Here is a 20,287-nt window from a genome sequence, read left to right on the forward strand (position 1 = left end):
CTACCGGCTTCACGGTTTGCCGGGCAGCCCCCAGACCCTGCGCCCCCGGCTGGGCGCTTCCCCTCCCAGGCTCCAGCTGAGCTGGGGAAGCGCCGGCTGGGGGCGCAGGGTCTGGGGGCTGCCCGGCAAACCGTGAAGCCGGTAGTGCTCGGGCAGCCCTTTTTGCGTGGCTGAGAGGGAGGAGGGGGAATGTGGGGCGCTCAGGGGAGGGGGCGGAGTTAGGGCGAGGACTTTGGGGAAGGGGTGGAGTTGGCGCGGGGCCGGGGTCCCGTGGAGTGTCCTCTTTTTTTATTTTTTAAATATGGTAACCCTAATTTAATACAGCTAGCACCTAAATATTTTTAAATCTCCCTATAGATGCATACATTTTAAGGCCAGAAATGAGGACTTTAACCATCGAAGTCTGACTGAATTTTACCCAGCAATTCCTGCATTAAGCCCATAATTTCTGGTTGAGCTGTAGCATATCGTTTAGAAGGATATCCAATCTTGATTTAAAGTGACCAATTCCCCATCAAGTGACAGAGAATGAACCACATTCCTTGGTGAGATATTCCAATGATTACTCACTCACTGGTAAAAATGTACTGCTTATTTCTAACGTGAATTTATCTAGCTTGAGCTTCCAGACATTTTATCTTGTTATGCCTTTGTGTGCTAAATTAAAGAGCCCTCCTACTATCAGTAATCTTTTACCCGTAGGTACTTTTTGAACGTGATCAAGTCACCTCTTAACTGACTCTTGGATAAACTAAATAGATGGAGCTTCTTTACACAACATACCTTTTTTTTTTTTTTTTAATTAAATGTTATAAAGTCTAGAGACGTTACTAAGCCAGTTCATGCCACAATACAGTGAATTCCACCAATTCCCCACTGCCAAGTAACAAATGACCATCTCCTATAACTTCAAGGCAACTTTTGATCCACCACTCAGCCTTAACTTTGACCTTTTACTTTTTAAAAAAACAACAACAGACATATCAGCCTAAACTACTGACATAAGAGAGGCACACATTTTCTCTGAAATGTGGTCAGTAAGGCCTGAAGACTGTGCTGGTGGAATTTAAACTGGTCAGTTCCATGTCCACCACCTCTGTAAAATACATTTTCAACACCCATTAGGCCAAATCTGATATTCTGTACTCAGCCCTTATTCAGGCAGAAGTCTGTCTAAATACACCCAGTATTGCCAACCTGGAGCATTTATAAATCAAGAGTCAGGCCCCGCAAAAAATCATGAGATTTTTAGTAAAAAATAAAGTTTCGGTGCTTTTTATTTGCTTTCTGGTTTCTGTGCCTTTAGGGTGCACTCAAATCACATTTTCAAGTTTTCTCTACAACCATAAGGGAATTAGAAACTTGACTTTTCTTTTCATTAAAGATGGGATTCCCAGAATTGTGTGATTCTGGGAGCTGGAGCTTTAAGAAAAAACAAATATTGTGAAAGTTGTCAAAACTGGTACATATATAGAAGGGTGAGATTGAGAATCAAAGGTAGTTTTGCTGGTAGGGATTTATTGTTAAATGCTGTTGGAGTAGTGGTATTAGTGGTCCAACTGTAAAGTCTTATATATGACTTATCAAGAGTTTGTCAAGGACATCCAGAGCCTAGGATGAATGCTCTTTTATGTAGCTAGTAAAAATTTCTATAAATATAGAAACCTTGTTACTTAAAGAAACAAACGCTTGGTGAATAAAGAGGTTTATTTTGTGTAAATCTACCTTAGGTCTCATGCCCCATCTCACCCAAAGTTCCCTGTAAGTTGTGTGGCCATGCAGCAGGCTATTAAGGGTCTTGCAGGCAGGAAGAGGAGCCCCTCCCCCAGCCCGGCCCAGCCCCAAACTCCTGCGGCAAGAGAGGGCTGGAGGAAGTCCTCTCTTCCCACCGCAGCCCTGGGGCAACCTGCACCCCAAAGCCCTCATCCCTGGCCCCACCCCAGAGCCTGCACCCCCTTGCACCACAACCCTCTGCCCCATCCCTGAGCCCCCTCCCAAACCCCTCATTCCCAGCCCCACCCCAGCACCCAGACCCCAGCCAGAGCCTTCACCCCCCACACTCCACCCCTCTGCCACAAAACTGAGCCCCCTCCCACACTCCAAACCCCTTGGCCCCACCTCCACCACATCACCTCCGTATTGGTGCATATAAAATTCATTCCGCACATGGACGTAAAAAATTAGAGAGAACACTGCATGAGACCCATGTCTATGTACTTTTCCAAGCTGTGGGGTAGCTAACCAAGTATTGAGAGGAAAGGAGAGTAACATATCTATCAAGGCTTTGTGCCATAGTGCCATCTGGAGCACCCTGAAGACCTCTAACAGGAACCAGACTAGAGAGAGTAGAGCTAGCTGGAAAATAGGCTCCCCTAGAAAATTTTGACTTTTCAGTGAAGTATTTTGTTCCCAAACTGAAATATTTTGATTCAACATGGTGCTGTGGTGCCTCATGGAAGTTGTCATTCTCCTCTATGGGCCTTGCTTTCTGGCCAAACTACATCTCCCATGATACACCACTCTTCTCCATTCTCGATGAAGGGTGGGAGTGCATCATAGGAGTCACTGACCATGGTACGTCAAGGGAGATGTAGTTTAGCCAGAAAGCCCTGTCCAGTCCGATTGAGAAGAAAGGGAGCATAAAGACACCTGAACTACTACTTCTGTGAGACACCACAGCAGCATTTGAATCATAAAACAGGGCTACCCCTAAGTGTTTTGCTGTCCATGATGGAAAATGTTTTTGAAGCAGACACTTGGTAAAAAAATTTATTTAGACAAAACCCAATTTTCTGTTGAAAAACCTACTAAAGAGACATGGAAGACGACAAAGTTTAAGAGCTTTCTGAGTAAAATACTCTGAGTAAGAGTAATCCAGTTTCATCCCATCATGTCGTTAATACACTTGCTAAATAAAAACATTTCACTGAAATTTGAGACTCCCTGCTTTCTTGCAAATACTACAAGCTTTAACACAAAAAAGTGAAGCTTTTAGTGATGACTGTACCAGGTATTGCTGAATGCCCAAAAAGTTGGAAGAAAATCTAGGAGTAGGAGACCCATGGTTGTGGTGAAGCAAGGAAAACTGAGAAACTGGTGGATAAACAGAAAGCAGCCAGGTAATTAGAACAGTAAAAAAAAAAAAAAATTTAATAATCACTGGAGTGGTGCTGTCATGCCACTGAAGAGCATGAAGTGTGCTGTTAAGATGGAGGAATGATGTAGGCAGGATGACTGGGAACAGGAAGAGCATCATTGGCATGAGATATGAGAGCCTGAGAAAAAAACGGTTACTCACCTTCTCGTAACTATTGTTCTTCGAGACGCGTTGTTTATGTCCATTCCAATCAGGTGTGTGCACGCCACGTGCACGCCAGCCGGAAGATTTTTCCCTTAGCAGCGTCCGAAGGGTCGGCCTGGACACCCCCTGGAGTCGTGCCTTCATGGCACCCAACATAGGGCCCTGCTGACCTCCCACCCTCTCAGTTCCTTCTTGCCAGCTGCACCGACAGAGGGGTAGGAGGAGAGTATTGGAACTGACATGACCACCACATCTTGAAGAGCAGTTAGTTACGAGAAGGTGAGTAACCGCTTTTTCTCCTTCGAGTGCTTGTTCATATCCATTCCAACCAGGTGACTCACAAGCCATAGTTCAGGAGGTGGGGCCAGAGTCATCCATTGATTGGAGCACAGCTCATCCAAAGGCCACGTCATCTCTGGCCTGTTGAGTGATCGCATAGTGCGTCATGAAAGTATGTATAGAGGACCATGTTGCCACCCTGCAGATTTTCTGTATGGGGACCTGTGCCAGTAATGCTACTGAAGAGGCCTGAGCCCTGGTGGAGTGCGCGGTGATCAGCGGAGCAGGCACCTTGGCCAAGTCATAACACTCCAAAATGCATGACGTGATCCACGATGAGATGCGTTGCGATGAGAGAGAGGCCTCTCATTCTATCTGCCACCGCTACGAATAACTGGACAGACTTTCGGAATGGCTTCGTTCTCTCGATATAGAAGGGTAGTGCTCTGCGGATATCCAATGAGTGAAGCCTCTGCTCCCTGCTGCTGGAATGCGGCTTCGGATAGAATACTGGGAGGAAGATGTCCTGGTTGATGTGAAAATGGGAGCAGGGCCAGCCCACAACATTTTGGCACCTGAGGCAGGGAGCTCAAATGACTCACCCAGACCCCCTCACTTGGGCCAAAACTTTGAAAGATCTCAAGTCTGCCTTATGCCTGTTCTACTCCTCTCATGGTACTGCTCTGCTACCTACCCCAATAAAGGAGAACTAACAACTTAAAATGCCTTGTTCAAAAATTTTAAGTAACACTTAACTTTCAAACACCTGAACAGCAAATGCAATTTTTCTTGTCTGCATAGTAAACACTGGCATTTTTATCTGTTTGAATAATCAAAGTGGTGCTTTCCGTGCCTTCTTGGTTGCAAAGATTTGAACTGCTTCCTGAAGGTCCACAGTCTGGGCCAGCTCATGCTCTATTGAGATGGTTGCAAGGCCAACCAGCCTCTCCTGTGTCATTGTGGAGCGTAGATGTGTTTTTATTAACTTCAGCTTGGAGAAGCTGCGTTCTCCCATGGCAACTGTTTCAGGAAGTGTTAGAAGTATGCGCAGAGCAACAAAAGCATTTGGAAAGAGGGTGGTCATCTTATTTGTGCACATATATTCCAGAACAGCCTTTGGAGTTGATCCTGCTGAAATGTATCACCTAAATCACTCGCATCAATATCGCGCATGTCATCATGTGTCAACACTGTCTCCAGTGCCCTGCATTGCTGTGGTAGGTCTTCTTCAGGTATAGTGAGGAGTTTTGGAATATCATACAACATCCCAAATATACTGCTGTGTTCCTTGAGCTGCATGAAATGTTCTTCAACTGACTGTATTGCACAATCTAGCACCTGGTTAAAGAATTCAACTTTGAATTGTTGTTTGGGGTCTCTTATGGGATTATCCCGTGCCTCGTAATCAATGTCTTCTTCTTCGGTGACTCTTGTATTCTTGAATGGGTGGGAAAATAGCTTCAGTGTGAAGTTCCTCTGTCAACTTCTGTGCACTCTTCAGAACGTTTTGAAATCACTCATCTGACCAGTAAGACTGTAGGTATGACTTTGCTTTGTCCAGTTGTTCCATTGCTCCAGATATATCAAGGTCAACACCTTGGAGTCTCTTGCTTACAATATTTATTTCAAACAGTATGTCATGCCACAACACTAAGCCACACAGAAATTTGAAGTTATGTATGTTTCTGGTGATTCCATTTCCCTCTGGCACTGTTCTCCCACGAACAGTTCCTGTCATAGCATTATCTTCCATAATGGCAACTATGGCATCATCTATCTTCCCAACTTGGTGTTTGATAGGCTTTATCGCCTCCACTCGACTTTCCCATCGTGTGGCACTCCGTGGTTTCAGTGTCAGAGAGGATGTTCCCAGATGTTGCTTCAAAATTTGCCATCGATGAGTTGATGCAGAGAAAAATACATAGATGTTTTGAATTACATTAAAAAATTCAGCAGCCTCACTAGAAGCTGATGCTGCATCACCGACCACCAAGTTCAATGAATGAGAACTGCATGGGACAAAAAAAAGCTTGAGGGTTTAACTCTTGGATCCATGTCTACACTCCTCTGTGCTTTCCTCTCATGTTGGCACCATTATCGTAGCCCTGACCTCTCATGTCAGCTATCGCAATTCCCGTATCTTCTAGCTTTTTAAGAAGCACATTTGTCATACCAGCTCCTGTAGTATCATCAATGTCAATAAATTCTAGAAAATGCTCTCCGACAGTCACCATTGCAGGGACATTCTCACTAGGTTCTGTTGTTGTTACAAAACGCACCATTAAAGTCGTTTGTTCCATATGGCTGATGTCAGGTGTGCAGTTCAGAATAATATCTTGCTGACTTCAGATCTGTCACAATCTTCTGTTTGACTTTTGTTGCCAGTAACTGTATGATCTCATTTTGAATAGTTTTTCCAAGGTAGTGGGGTTTGTACATTTCTTGGGTGGTGACTCTTCTTAGATCAGGGGCGGGCAAACTTTTTGCCCTGAGGGCCGCATGGAGGGCCAGTTAGGGGAGGGGGTTGTGGCCCGGCCCCCACCTCCTATCTGCCCCCCCCCCCACAGAACTCCTGCCCCATCCAACCCCCCCTGTTCCCAGACGGCCGCTCTGGGACCCCTGCCCCATCCACCACCACCCCCTACTCCTTGTCCCCTGACTACCCCCGGACCTCCGCCGCCCCACCCAACCACACTTTTCCCTGTCCCCGGAACTCCTGCCCCTGACTGCCCACTGCCGCCCCATCCAACCCCCCCTCCTTCCTGACTGCTCCCTGGGACCCCTGCCCCCATTCAACCCCATTTCCCCCCCCCGACCATCCACACCCCCGCCCCCTGACCACCACTCTGAACTCCCCTGCCCTCTATCCAACCCTCCCTGCCCCCTTACCGTGCTGCCTAGAGCACCAGTGGCTGGCGGCGCTACAGCTGCGCCATCCGACTGGAGCTGGGCCACGCTGCCACCACGCAAGACAGATATCAGGTCAGGCCGGGCTCTGCAGCTGCGCTGCCCCAGGAGCTCACAGCCCCGCCGCCCAGAGCATTGCGCCGGCAGCAGAGCAAGCGACCTGAGGCTGCGGGGGAGGGGCGACATCAGGGGAGGGGCCGGGGGCTAGCCTCCTGGGCCAGGAGCTTGGGGGCCGGGCAGGACGGGCCTGCAGGCCGTAGTTTCCCCACCCCTGTCTTAGATGCTCCTGGAGTACAGCATCAAACTTCAGCCATCAGCTCCACAATTTTAAGGAAGTTTCTGTTGTTTGGCACATACAAGCTGATCTGAAGTGCCACGCAGTGCTAGGTTTTGGGTAGCAAGCATTTTCACAATGGCAATGAGCCTTTTCAGAACTTTTTGCCAGTAAAGAGATTCTGATGCAATCTTCTCTTGATGCTGATCATCTATGGTGGCCTTTAACCTTAGTCTCATCTCAAGCTCTTTCCACCTATGGAATGCTGTCTGGTGATTAGCTGCCTTCTCATTACATGCCAGATTTCTAGCCAGATTTTACCAGTCCTTTGCTCCTATAGAATCCAATGTGGCTGGAATATTAGACTGAAAGAGTTTGCAACAAAAACAGTATGCAGCATTCTGGGTTTTTGAGTTCATAAGCCATGGCCTCTCCACTTTGTCACCATTGGGGATTTCACGCCAGTAATATGTTGGATGGAAACTTCTATTTTCATTGTCTTTGGGGAACATGAAGTTTTTCACTTGCTGTGGCCCATGCAGCACAAGGAAGTCCCTCGGGCTACTGCTCAAGTGGGTCCACAGTCCTGGATCATCTAGACTTAAGTAACTAAACTCAGCAGCAGCTGTTTCTTGCGCCTCCACCACACTCTTCTCTGATCTACACTTTTCTTCAGGAATGTGCATGGTTACATTAATTGGAAATGGAGATATGAATGCTGCAGTAGCTGCCAGGTCACCTGCACTCTGACTAACTGGAAGATCAGGCATCTCCTCACCCCTCACATCCTCACTGGGGCCAGAAGGCTCACCGTGAACATTTGTCTCTATATCTATCTATCTATCTATCTATCTTTCTCAGGCGATCTCCTTCCTGCTTAGATAGAAAAGCTTCTTTTGAACGCCATCCCAGAGGGGCATTTTCTTCTTTCACTCATGACTGCCGTTCTGTGCCAGCTATAGTGGTTCTCAACACTCAATTGAAGAAGACAAATAAGCAGGCTGGTAGCAGGGCCTGAGTGAGGGAAGATATCAGCGTCTTAAGGGCCTAACTGGCTCCTACTACTTCAGTTGACTGCCTGTTCTCCTCCTCCTGATGCCTGCAGGTGTATCGAGTGCTCTACACAGAAGTCCCACAACATGAGGGCTTCCTGGCACAGGGGAAAGGAGCATGCACCCCCGTTTGTTGATATAAAACATTGGCGTGGTGTTGTCCATGAGGACTGATACACATCTCCATGATATATGGGCACTGAAAACCTGGCACGCCAGGCACACCGCTCTCAGTTCTCGGATATTGATACGCGGAGCAAGGTCTGCCTGAGGCCAGAGGCCTTGTGTTCTGAGGTCTCCTAAATGTGCCCCCCATCCCAGATCTGATGCATATGTCACTAATGAGAAGGATGGCTGGGGGTTGCTGAAGGGTACTCCTGCACAAACTACCTGTGGGTCGAGCCACCACAGGAGGGAGTCTAGTATTGGGTGAGGCAGAGTTACAATGCTGTCCAAAGCATCTCGAGCTGGTCGATATACTGACTCTAGCCATGACTGGAGTAGGCGAAGCCTGAGTCTGGCATGCTGTACTACGTAGGTACAAGCAGCCATATGCCCCAGAAGTTTCAGGCAGTTCCTTGCTGTAGTAATGGGGAACTGCCTGAGGCCCCATATGATGTCGCCCAGTGACCAAAATCTGGCTTCTGGCCCTGGCTTGAGTCGAGTCTAGCCTTGCCCCTATAAACACTATCCTCTGCACTGGATACAGTGTCGATTTGGCCTCATTTAGAAGGAGACCCAGTTCGACGAACATCCTTCTTATGAAGTCGACTTGCTCTTCCACTTGAGAACTGGAGTGGCCTTTGATCAGCCAGTCATCGAGGTACGGGAACACCTGTACCTGCTGCTTGCGCAGGAACGCCGCAACGACTGCCATACACTTGGTGAACACCCAAGGTGCTGCTGACAGGCCAAATGGGAGGACAGTAAACTGATAGTGGCTATTGTTCACCACAAACCTGAGGTATCTTCTGAGAGGTGGAATTATTGCTACGTGGAAGGACGCATCCTTCAAGTCAAGGGCAGCATACGAGTCTCCTGGATCCAATGAGGGGATAATGGAGGCCAAGGAGACCATGCAGAACCTGAGTTTCTTGATGAACTTGCTGAGTTCCCACAGATGCAGGATGGGCCTGAGGCCACCCTTGGCTTTCGGTATTAGGAAATACCGGGAGTAGAAGCTCTTGCCCCTTTACTCCTGAGGAACCTCTTCCACTGCCCCTACTGAGAGGAGGGAGTCCACTTCCTGTATGAGAAGTTGCTCGTGAGAGGGGTCCCTGAAGAGGGACGGAGAAGGGGGGTGGAAGGGAGGGATGGCACAGAATTGGATGGACTATCCCCTCTGTACTATGTGGAGCACCCAGCAGTCCGAGGTGATACGGGACCATGGACAGTTGAAAGGAAATAGTCAGGACGAAAAAGAAAGAGAGGATGGATCCAGTTGTAGTACTGGTGCGCCGTCCTCGACCGCACCTTCAAAAGGGTGGTCTGGGGCTGGGCGGTGGCCGGGCCCGAGCCCTGACGAGGAGTGCTGCCTGCTTCTAACGCTCCTATTCTTCCTACGAGGAGTATCCTGGTGGTTCTGGGGTTGGTAGAACCTGGAGTGTGGCCGGAAATGCCTACGTTGAGTGGCTGGTCTATGGAGCACCAAAGATCTAAGGGTGGCCTTTGAGTTTTTCAGACTATGGAGTCTCTTATCCGTCTGGTCAGAAAAGACCACTGAACCCTCGAAGGGGAGATCCTGGATTGTTTGCTGGATCTCGGGGGAAGAAACCAGAGACCTGCAACCAGGAACCCCTCCTTATTACAACCCCCATGGCCATTGTACATGAGGCTGCATCTGCTGCGTCCAATGCCGCCTGTAGGGAAGCTCGGGAGACTCTCTTCCACCAATGCCGAGAACTCTGCGCGAGAGTCCTGAGGCAGCAGTTCTGCAACCTTGGCCATCGCAGTGCAGAGGGTGTGTGTGTGTGCGCTCACAATGGCCTGTTGATTTGCAATGCGGAGCTGTAGTCCCCCAGTGGAGTAGACCTTCCTGCCGAAAGGGTCGAGTCTTTTTGCCTCCCTATTCTTAGGGGAGGGGCCTTGGTAGCCCTGGCATTCCCGCTGATTTGCTGCATCAACCACCAGGGAGTCAGGGTGTGTGTGTGTGTGTAAATAGTCATATCCCTTAGAAGGGACAAAGTACTGCCTCTCATTCCTCTTAGCTATAGGGGCCAGAGATGCAGGGGTCTGCCACAGGGTTTTTTTGGTCTCTATAATCGTCTTTATTAAGGGCAAGGCGATATGGGAGGGACCAGACGGTGCGAGGAGGTCGACGACTGGGTTGGATTCCTCCACCATCTCCTCCACCTGTATGCCCAGGTTATAAGAGCTGCTGGAGTATCCTGTTATCCTCCAGAGCTGGGGCCGTCGACGTCCCCGCCACAGCTTCATCTGGGGAGGATGAGGAGAAGCGGACCCTGCTCACTCCCTTCAGTGCCCTGTGGGTCTCGCGGCAGATGGTATTCCAAAGTTTGCGATGCCGGGCCCACGGGGGGGGGGGGGGGGGGGAGAATATCGGGGCCGAGGCAGGTGATGCTGAAATTGCTGGTTCCAGCGATGCCAATATCGTCGACGCCGGTGGAATCGATGCTGTAGTAGTCAGCGGTGCCACTGATGGGAGGCTCGGTGCTGGAGCTGTAGGGGGCAACAGCGGTATTGGCGCTTCTGTTGGTGGTGCCACTGCCAGCGGTGCCTGCGGGGGGTGAAGGACGCTGAAGACACTGACCTGGACCTTGGGCCCTGGACCCGTCCCTGGTGATACACCCAGGTTGTCCAAATGGGCCACTGTGTCAAAGGTTGCCACTGCAGAGGCCATGGTGCCAGGTATGGCTGGTGGTCGCGGCAGGATCTGGACCTCCTGGTCCTGGTCCTATTGGAGCGATAGGACTCTGACTCCGAGGTCTCTGAGTAGGACGACCACGGAGGAGCGGTACCCTGGTGCCGAGAGTTCGGGGATCGGTGTGGCTCCCCTGCATGGGTGCGGCGTGCCGAGGTGCGCCGGGGATGGGGATCGTCCCGCCATCAGCACTGGTTTGCCCTTGATTGAAAGTGGGGCCGTGCAGTTACCGGCGACTTATCTCTCCTCTGCAGGGAGGACGGCACCGTCAGGCATATAAGGTCCTTAGCTGCCTCAAATGCCTCCAGCGTCGAGGGGAGCTGGAGGTGATCACCTTGGCGTTCCGGGGACCATTGAAGGTTCGGACTCAACTGAACCCCAGTCAGGACAGGAGTCAACGAGACCCGAGAGGGCTGGAGAGACGAGGTGGCCTGGCTGGAGATGCTCATCGATGCCACAAGTCCCTTGGTCCTTAGAGGGGGAGACCTACCCCTCTCTGGCCTTTTCTACTTTTGTGGAACCGGGGACTGAGAACGATGCCACACCGAAGAGGGTTTTTTATGGGCGGAGCTGTGGTGATGCCGTGAGACCTTAAGGTCCTTGGTCTGCAGTGCTCCGATGCGCAAGCCAGCGCCGAACGATGAGGAAGTGCTTGGTGCAGGTTCTGTGGACCCCGGGTCGGAATGTGGCCAAAGTGCTGCTTCCATCAGCAGGAGCTTAAGTCTTTGCTCCCGGCCTTTAAGGTTCCTAGGGCGAAAACTCTTGCAGATCCTGCATTTGTCCTTTTGGTGGCTCTCCCCGAGACACCGCAGATAAGAAGAGTGTGGGTCACTCTTGGGTATAAACTTGGCACAGTCCTTGCAGAGTTTGAACCCTGGGGACCCGGACATACCTCAGAACTGGGGAAGACGTTGGTGGTGGTGGGAGGGGACGACATCCTCCCCCCGAAGCACAATAACTACAACAACTAACTATGACCACTAACTAACAAACTATTTACACTATTTTACAATCAAAACTGAAGAGGACACTGCCAAAAGCGCTTGCAAGCAAAAGCGAGCGTTGTTCCAGCTAGCCGTCACTGGCAGTAAGAAGGAACTGAGGTGGTGGGGGGGTCGGCAGGGCCCTACATTGGGCACCATGAAGGCGCGACTCCAGGGGGTGCCCAGGCCGACCCTACAGACGCTGCTAAGGGAAAAATCTTCTGGCTGGGGTGCACATGGCATGCACACATCTGATTGGAATGGACATGAACAAGCACTTGAAGAAAAGGCGAGTCTGTTTCAAGAGGAGCACATGGGATAAGTTCCAGTTTCCAGATACTGAGCAAAACCCAGAAAAACAGAAAAAATCAGTGTCTTGAAAGAGACATGGCTGAAGTGAAGGCACTAGTACCCATGAGTTGTTAGTTGGGGGATAGATGGGTTGGTCTCTCACAGTCAGGAGCGCCGCCAGCTTTTCTGCCGCTCTAGGCGGCGGAAGGTCCCGCCCCGAAATGCCGCCCCCCACTGAGGCGGCAGAAGGTCCCGCCGCCGAAATGCCGCCGCAGTCGCCGCCCCCCAAATTGTAGCGCCCTAGGCGACCACCTAGGTCGCCTAATGGGTTGCGCCGGCCCTGCTCACAGTTTAAAAACAGATATCAAGCAGTTCCCCAAATAAGAAGATGGAGATATAAACCCCTTTTCTGTGCCCTTGGAAAAACACAAATTGGAGAAGAAAGGTGGGTCCTTCACTTGTCAGTTTGCCTGTCATGGTAAGCTCTAGGGGCTTATTTTTGGATGAGCCAGGAAACTATACAGTATCTCCTAGAATAAGAAAGGTATTGGTAACAAAGTTCTAAAGGAATAGGGAAGCAAATGTTTCCATCAGGCCAAGAGAGGGTAATGGATGTGTGATAGTATTTACAAAGCCATGCACCTAAGAAGTAAGGAAAGGGTTAAAGTAGGCACTGGGAAGTAGTAAGCATCCCAGATGGAGTTCATTATGATGGCTGCTTCCAGAAGGCAGAGGGCTGGCTAAGGGAAGGATGTTCTTCCTGGGAGAAGAGGATTTGATCTAGGCAACCAGCTATGCCTGTGGGGTATTTAGAACACTTTCCACCTGCCTAAGGAGAGAAGTTGCAGTTAGTAACTAGACCCAATGAGGATTTAATTAAAGCAAGCCAGTCCTCTGATTTAATTTTTTAAATTAGGGCTTTACCATACAGTTCATTATGTTGTTGTTGTTTTTAAATCTAGACTTACTCTCAGTCAGGTTCTCTACTCTTCAAGCTAGACGTGTAAACTGCAGCTCGAGGCAATATGCAGTACTCACACTAGCTCCGATCAAGCTAGGACGCTAAAAAGAGAGTAACGGCAGCGGGATGGGCTAGCCACCTGAAATGGGCTCTCCACATCTCATACAGGCATGTACTTGGGGCAGCTAGCCCCTCTCACTGCTTGCGCCACCACAGCTAAACTCTATTTTTAGCATGCATGCATGTCCTCTTGAGCTGGAATTTATACCTCCACTTCAAAGTGTAGATATACCCTTAGCTGGATGGGCAGAGGCCACCCAAGATAGAACTTCCAAAGGGTGCCAGAGGGAGAAGACTGAAGGGCAGACAGTAACTTGCCAGTATCTCAGCCATATTGGTGACAGTATGTTAAAATTGCCCATGTCCTCCTTATCATCTAAGCCTAAAAGATACAAGGCTCATGCAGTGGGGCTCCTCAGGAGCATGCTGTTGAACTGATCGTACCATAGTCACACTATCAGTCTGTTACGTGCTAAAGAATGAAGTGAGAAAGTAGAAGCAGAAGTAGATCTAGAAGAAAGTATAGAGGCTCTCTTATTTCCCCTGCTCAGCATGAAGACTGATAGATGAAGGAGCAAAAAGAACAGCTGTAGAAGATGTTCAACTGTTCTTGAGGTATTTTCATTTCAATCAAGCTCAGATTTTTTATTCTTAATATTTTATTATGGTAGCATCCAAGTGAGCCACTTAAGGATTGAGGTCCCACTATGTCAAAGATTATACAAATGAAAAAAAAAAAAAAAAAAATGAACAGTCCATATCCTGCAGAGCTTATGTACCTTTCTGGCTGCACACAGGATGTCAAATTCTACTCAAAGAGCCAGCTTAAAAACCACCCAAGGACACTGATAGAGAATAAAGAGAAATTAATTACCGTATATACTCGTTCATAAACCAAATTTTTTTAGTAAAAAAGGGAAGCACCAGAGAAGGGGGTCGGCTTATGAACGGATATAGAGAGGGGGAGGTGGGACACAGCCTCTCCCCCAACAGAGGGAGCAAGGAGAGGCAGCACAGCCAGCAGAGCCAGAAGGGAAGCGGCTCATCCTGATGGCCCAGGAGCCAAAGTTTGCTGACCCCTGAATTATAGGGTCGGCTTATGAATGAGTCATAAAAATGTTCCATTTTTACTTATCCATCTTGGGGTGGGGGGGATCGGCTTATAAACGAACTGGCTTATGATCGAGTATATACGGTAAATGATAACTAGGAATCAGTTAAACTTTCTAAGAGCCTGTGGTCTTCCTGGTAGGCCTAATTCCCGAACTACGTGGACAATTCCCATTACTGCGTGGAAAGCCATAAACTAATGGCTGATGAGTGTTCAATATGAAGAACAGATGATTTACTAGATAAAATAGGGCTAAGTTAGGGGTTTTCAAACTGGGGGGGTCATGACCCCTCAGGGGGTTGCGAGGTTATTATCTGGGGGTCACGAGCTGTCAGCCTCCACCCCAAACCCCACTTCACCTCCAGCATTTATAATAGTGTTAAATATAAAAAAAGTGTTTTTAATTTATGGGGGGGTGTCGCACTCAGAGGCTTGCTGTGTGAAGGGTCACCACTACAAAAGTTTGAGAACCACTCGGCTAAGTCACCTATATGGCCCTCACTGATTTCACTAAGGGGTGCTGACAGTTACTTTTGACTGAGGATACGGTTGTCAAATTTGCCATTTTAATAGATTTGGGATTGTACAAGTCCCCAGTGCTAACTGTCTATGTCATCTATAGTGGTGGACTCTATACTCTGAATAAAGAATGCATCTGTGACATACTAGAAGATGATAGTGTTGACAGAACTGAAAGAATGACTGGTTTCTGTACTGACTGTACATCTCCCTACAGTCAGATGGGGAGGACCATGTACAATACAAAGACTGTGGTCCTCATTTGGGGCAGCAGCCAAACTGAGCTTAACACAGCATGGAAAAGGGATGGAATACAGATGGCTGTGTGTCACCTCTCTACCTTACAGACTGTGGAGGTGACTGGAGACTAGAACAGTCCCTGGCATACACTGGAGCAATCACAGATATTGCCCTAACTGATGTTGTTCTACAAGGACTCCTTATGGAGCCATCCACCTAGGGTGACCAGACGTCCCGATTTTATCGGGACTGTCCCGATATTTGCTTGTTTGTCCCGCGTCCCGACCAATGTTCGGTCGGACGCTGGACAAACAAGCAATTTTGCCCTCCGCTCCCGCGCACAGGCGGAGCCCAGAGGGGATCGCGCCCCCCCTGCCCCGACTCCGCCCCCTTCTTCCCCCATTGGATCCTTTCCCAAATCCCTGCCCTGGCCACGCCCCCTCACTGCCCCATTGGATCCCTCCCCAAATCCCCGCCTCTTCCCCAAGCTCGCCGCATTCCTCCTCCCTCCCAGGCTTGCGCCGATCAGCTGTATGGCGGCGCAAGCGCTGGAGGGAGGCCCCGGGGACGCAGGGGAGGGCAGGGTGAGTGAGTCTGGCCTGGCCCTGAGCGCAGGCAGGATAGCAGGGTGGTACCTGCAGGGGCAGCTCCGGGTCCGGCCTGGGGAACCGGCTCCCTATACGCGCCCATGGGTGGGGGTGGGGGGACAGCAGCTGCCCACGAGGGGACTCCCACGGGGCTTCACCTCCCGCCACATGCGTGCCGCCCCGCAGGGCGGGCTGTAGGGAAACCCCGCCCCGGGGCAGAGGCAGCGGCAGCCCCGTTCGTTCCCCTGTGGGACCCGAGCGGGACGGGGGGGCTGGGGCCTACTGCCCCCACTCCGGGGCCACCCATGGGATTGCACCAGCTGGGCACTTTCCCCTATGGGGGGAGGTGGAGATGAGGCGAGCTGGTGCAGGGTGCGGGGGGGCGCTTCGGCAGCTTTTTTTTTTCCCCCCCCCCCCCCCCCCCCCCCCCCGCGTCCCGATATTTCAGTTTTGTCATCTGGTCACCCTACATCCACCAGCACAGAATAGTCAGCGGGCAGTGTGGTCCAACTATGCCTGCTCACTCCTTTACCATACCACAAGGTCTTGTGATGCAATGAGGGCCAGCACAGGACAATTGTGCTGGCTCTATGCTCGGTGGGGAAACCCTTCCTGTAACAATCCGTAAGGGCTGCTTCCACTCCCTTTGCAGGCCCTTTATACCACCAGTGCAGTGTAAAATAGGACACTGAGGAAGGCAGAATCTAGCCCTCTGTTTACAAACAGATCTGACATTTTCAAAGAGAACATTATTTCCATCCTCCTACAAAGGACTTGTTAGTCAGCATACCAGGTTGGGGGCACAGCAGGCTGCAGTCTCTACTCCAAATAGGTGACACAGGGACCTCTGCCAGAAAGCTAACCAACCCGGCAATAATTGGCAGACTTTTAAAATGCACAATTCCATCAAAATAAATACAAAAAAAGTTTTTGTATTATGAAAATAATTAAAGTATCCTTCTGCTGCAAACAGTTAATTAACAACACTATTTTCTGGTCCATGCACATCCCTGATGACATTATTAACCATCCTAGCATGTGCATGCCAAAGTTAAGTGCAAGAAGCCACATTGGCCTCTGCTCGTTTTGGAAACATGGATCGGGAGATGGAGAAATCAACACTTTTCAAAATATAAAAGGAACAAATTGGTAGGAAAACAAACCATCCTCCAGCTGTCTTGGTAACACCCTTCTAAATGACAGTCTAAGAACCATGGCCTAGTGTCCCCAGTTGAAAGGCCCCTCTGTATGGGACCAACTCACACTGTGAGCAAAGCCAGACTGATTAACTCACCTAGGGATTCTGCTCCATTCTCCACTGTTTCATTCACCTTTCTGGCAACTCTGGCTACAGCTTCCCCCATTTTTTTCTCCATGCAGGCACCACACCCAGTCCCACCAGGGAAGCACTTCCACAGAGGAAACTGTCAATGAGGAAATAAAAACAGTGAGGGTCCAGTGTGCTAGCATATCATGAAAGGGACAAGTAAAAATAGCAGTCAATGGGACAGGATTTATTCCTGGCAAAATGTTATTAATCAGAAGTTAATATCAGGACTGCTATTAAGCAGAATCTGCTGCATTTAACCTCACAACCACTTATCCCCATTTTACAGATGGGGAACTGTGGCACAGGGAAACTAAGTGACTCGCCGAAGGTCCCACAGGAAGTCTGTGGCAGAGGAAGGACTTCCACCCAGGTCTCCCAAGTCCTAGACTGGCACTCTAACCATGGAACATCCTTCCTCTCCCACTTCCTTTCTACTACACTCTGCAGTGAATAGTGAATTTTTACAGCAGGTCAGATATCCCATTGCCCTGCATTTTATGTAGTCATTTGCAATAGTACAAAGTAAGTGTGAAATACTACTAAATCAGAAAGAGCAGTTATTTGCATGTACTTTCCACTAATGTAACTACACTGTAACTACACAAAATACTCTGTATTTTGGATTTAATTAATGAACAGACTCCATGAACTTCAATTTTAAATTTCCCTTAATTACTCGTTACTGTCATTATTGTTGCACCATCCAAAAGACTACAAAATGAGTAAATGTATCTTTAAAATTATTAATTGCTTTGAGTTATATTCTTAAATCAAAATTGTCAGTTGTGGCTATCAAAATAAAAAAGACATTTGTAGATTATTAATATTATTGACTGCCTTTTGTTAAACCTATTTTTTTCAATAATTAAATACTGAATTTTCACACCAAATATAAATATGTAAATTAAAAAAATTAACACCTCCTGCCAAAACCAAAAACACCAAACCTCACAAATTGAGCTCTATATGAAGATCTGAGTAGTTCAGGACGTCAGAACTCCTGACCAGATGTGATTCCTTGTGATTTAATATGACCCTACAATCTTCTGAATATTTACCTGTTGGCCTAGATTATCCCTTGTGCTCAGATGGCGGAAGGGTACAACAGGAAAAAGAAAAACCTGTGATGTTCTCCTTAAATTCTGGAGGATTTTCTTTATTATATGCAGAGGCCCCTCCCCACCCTTTCTGCCTGCAGTGTGCCCCCCCCCCCCCCCCCCACACACACACACACACTGCTCCTGCCAGGGAAATGTGATGGGGGCATGGGGCTTTCCCAGCCCCGCCCAGCACTCCTGCCAGGGAGTTGGGTCGGGCCACGGGGGCTTGCCCTGTCTGTCTTCCCAGCACTCTTGCCGGGGAGCGGGTGTGGGGACTTGCTGGGCGGGCAGAGCATGGCAAGCTCCCGCATCCCAACCCTGCTCCCCAGCAGGAACACCAGGCATGCAGAGTGGGGCAAGCCCCCGCGCCCCAACCCCGCTCCCTGGCAGAAGCACCGGGCAGGTGGGCGGAGCTGGGGCACCCATTTTTCTGGGGGGCCCTGAGCATAGGCCCCATTGGCCTAGTGGCTAATCTGCATCTGATTATATGTTGTCCCAAGACCCATTTTTATTGTCTCGCCAGGGCAGAATGTCTACTTGATTCCCTAGAGCATGTCTTTCATACAGCATCTCTCAAAGGTAGACAAAATGAGTACATATGGCCTCATTTAAAAATTCTTAGAAGCAACGCTCATAATGAGTAATGGAACATGAGTTATTTACACACAAATTAAGGCCCAGAAAAAACATACAAATAAGCATGGAAAAAAGGAACCAGAGAGACAATACACACAAATGAAACCTAAGTATATCCAGAAGAGTAACTGTTCAGTTCACTAGTCCTTACAAAAAGACTTGTGTTTTCAGTAACCTGAACTTTCCAGCAATTAAGACAGCAGGCCTCTAATACCAGGCCTTCTCTGGGGTCTTCCCCGGGAGGATTTGAATTCTAGGACACATTGATCTCCATTACCTCTTTACTACTGAGCAGAAGGCAAAACTCTGCCTCTAACTACCTCTCCTACCACCAGCCAACTCTAAACTTCACCTGGAAGTATGCAGAAATGACCCCTAGTCAGTGATGGATTGGACTGCCCCTTTTCTGAGACCACAATACTCAGAAGTTATGGGCTTGAAGCAGAAATTAGTGGGTGGAATTCTATAGCCTGTGTTATGCACACCAGATTAGATTATAATGGTTGTTTCTGGCCTTAATCTATTAATCTATTTTGTTCTCCAAGGGGATCTCTGGCACTTCTGTTGGCATGAATTAATAGAAAACTGGGGAGACAAACTACAAAGAATTTTGGCTCAAAAAGAATTGTAAGAACAACAGATGAGCCAAAATGGGAAAGAAGTAGAAAAGGACCAGTGGATGCATCTAGTAACATCATGCAAGAAAGCAGTAGCCTAGAACCCCAGTCTGTACCTGGCCGAGCAGCACATCTCCATGTCATGCCTCCTTTGGATGCTTTTGGTATCTTTACTAAGGAGTATGCCTAAGCCCTCCTAGGCAGTGATCCAGCAGCAGTGGTCCTATATTTAGTATTTTGATTTTTACCACTTAGTCAACTAGACTAGTGGCAGAAAGCCAAGACTTCTGAACCCAGATACCTTTCCATGCAAATCTGACACTAAGTTGGGCTGCAATATTCCCTAAGCAAACCCAAGTGATATTACAACCAAATGCTGTCACAGTCTGCATTGATCCAACACAGCTTGCTTTTTCATTTATGGGGAAAACTAAGGACGATTAACAGCAATATCTGCATACATCCTACAATTACTTCACATGCCACCCTGACTCAACTATGAGGAGGCAGGGAGACCCCCAAAGCCACAGAAGGTGGCATTTCACCCTCTCCACACTTTCATGTTCAACTTCCAACACCAAAATGTACAGCATAAGTAGTTGTTTGTTTCCAGACGTGTCCCACTTTAGGGCAGAGGCCGGGGGAGAGAAGAGAGGGGGGTGGCCTTGTCCTCAGCGCCTTTGCAGCAGGAACGCTCTGCGGAAATGCACAGAGCAGGAAGCAGGCTGCGTGCATTACAATAGCCTCCTTTCACTTTCAGCTGCGGGACTCTCACTCTCACTGTTTCCTGGACCTGGTGGATGCAACCCCTCGGGCCACCGGGCGAAACAAGTTCAGACTATTGCATGTTAGCAGTCTGCATTGAGAAGTGCAAACTCCCGGGCTGCGTTGGCAGCCCCAGTCCATCGGGGAGTTTGCAGTATCCACACGCCCCATTGTGTGTGTGGGGGAGGAGGAAACTCTTCTAATCTCTTTTTCTCTGTGCGAGATGAGGGAAGAGGGAAACGATCTCTTACCCAGCACCAGACCCACTCTGCTGCTGCTGCTGCTCAGCCTGAACTCCCAGCTCCGTCTGTCCTGTTTCCTCCAACCATTGTGAAGAACAGCAACAGCTGCCTCTACGGCCAAACTGCAGGGGTCGGGGGGGGGGGGGGGAGG

General features: G+C 49.0%; 1 protein-coding gene across 2 annotated transcripts in view; it reads right to left on the minus strand.

Moving 5' to 3' along the window:
* LRRC20 (leucine rich repeat containing 20) overlaps positions 1–20,287 on the minus strand; it is a 187,976-nt gene that overhangs the window by 157,212 nt on the left and 10,477 nt on the right. Inside the window, exons 1-2 of one of the 2 annotated variants that reach the window (XM_029911342.1) lie at positions 20,146–20,237; positions 16,741–16,870 (exon numbers count right to left, since the gene is read on the minus strand). In XM_029911342.1, coding sequence (XP_029767202.1) covers positions 16,741–16,822 — 82 coding nt within the window. In that variant the 5' untranslated portion in view covers positions 16,823–16,870; positions 20,146–20,237. Of the gene's footprint in view, positions 1–16,740; positions 16,871–20,145; positions 20,238–20,287 lie in introns of those variants that run through there. The other variant, XM_024201860.3, reaches the window with a different exon arrangement.

Source organism: Terrapene carolina, unplaced genomic scaffold (assembly GCF_002925995.2).
Source record: "Terrapene carolina triunguis isolate 2854851 unplaced genomic scaffold, T_m_triunguis-2.0 Scaffold95, whole genome shotgun sequence".
Taxonomy (NCBI): Eukaryota; Metazoa; Chordata; order Testudines; family Emydidae; genus Terrapene; species Terrapene triunguis.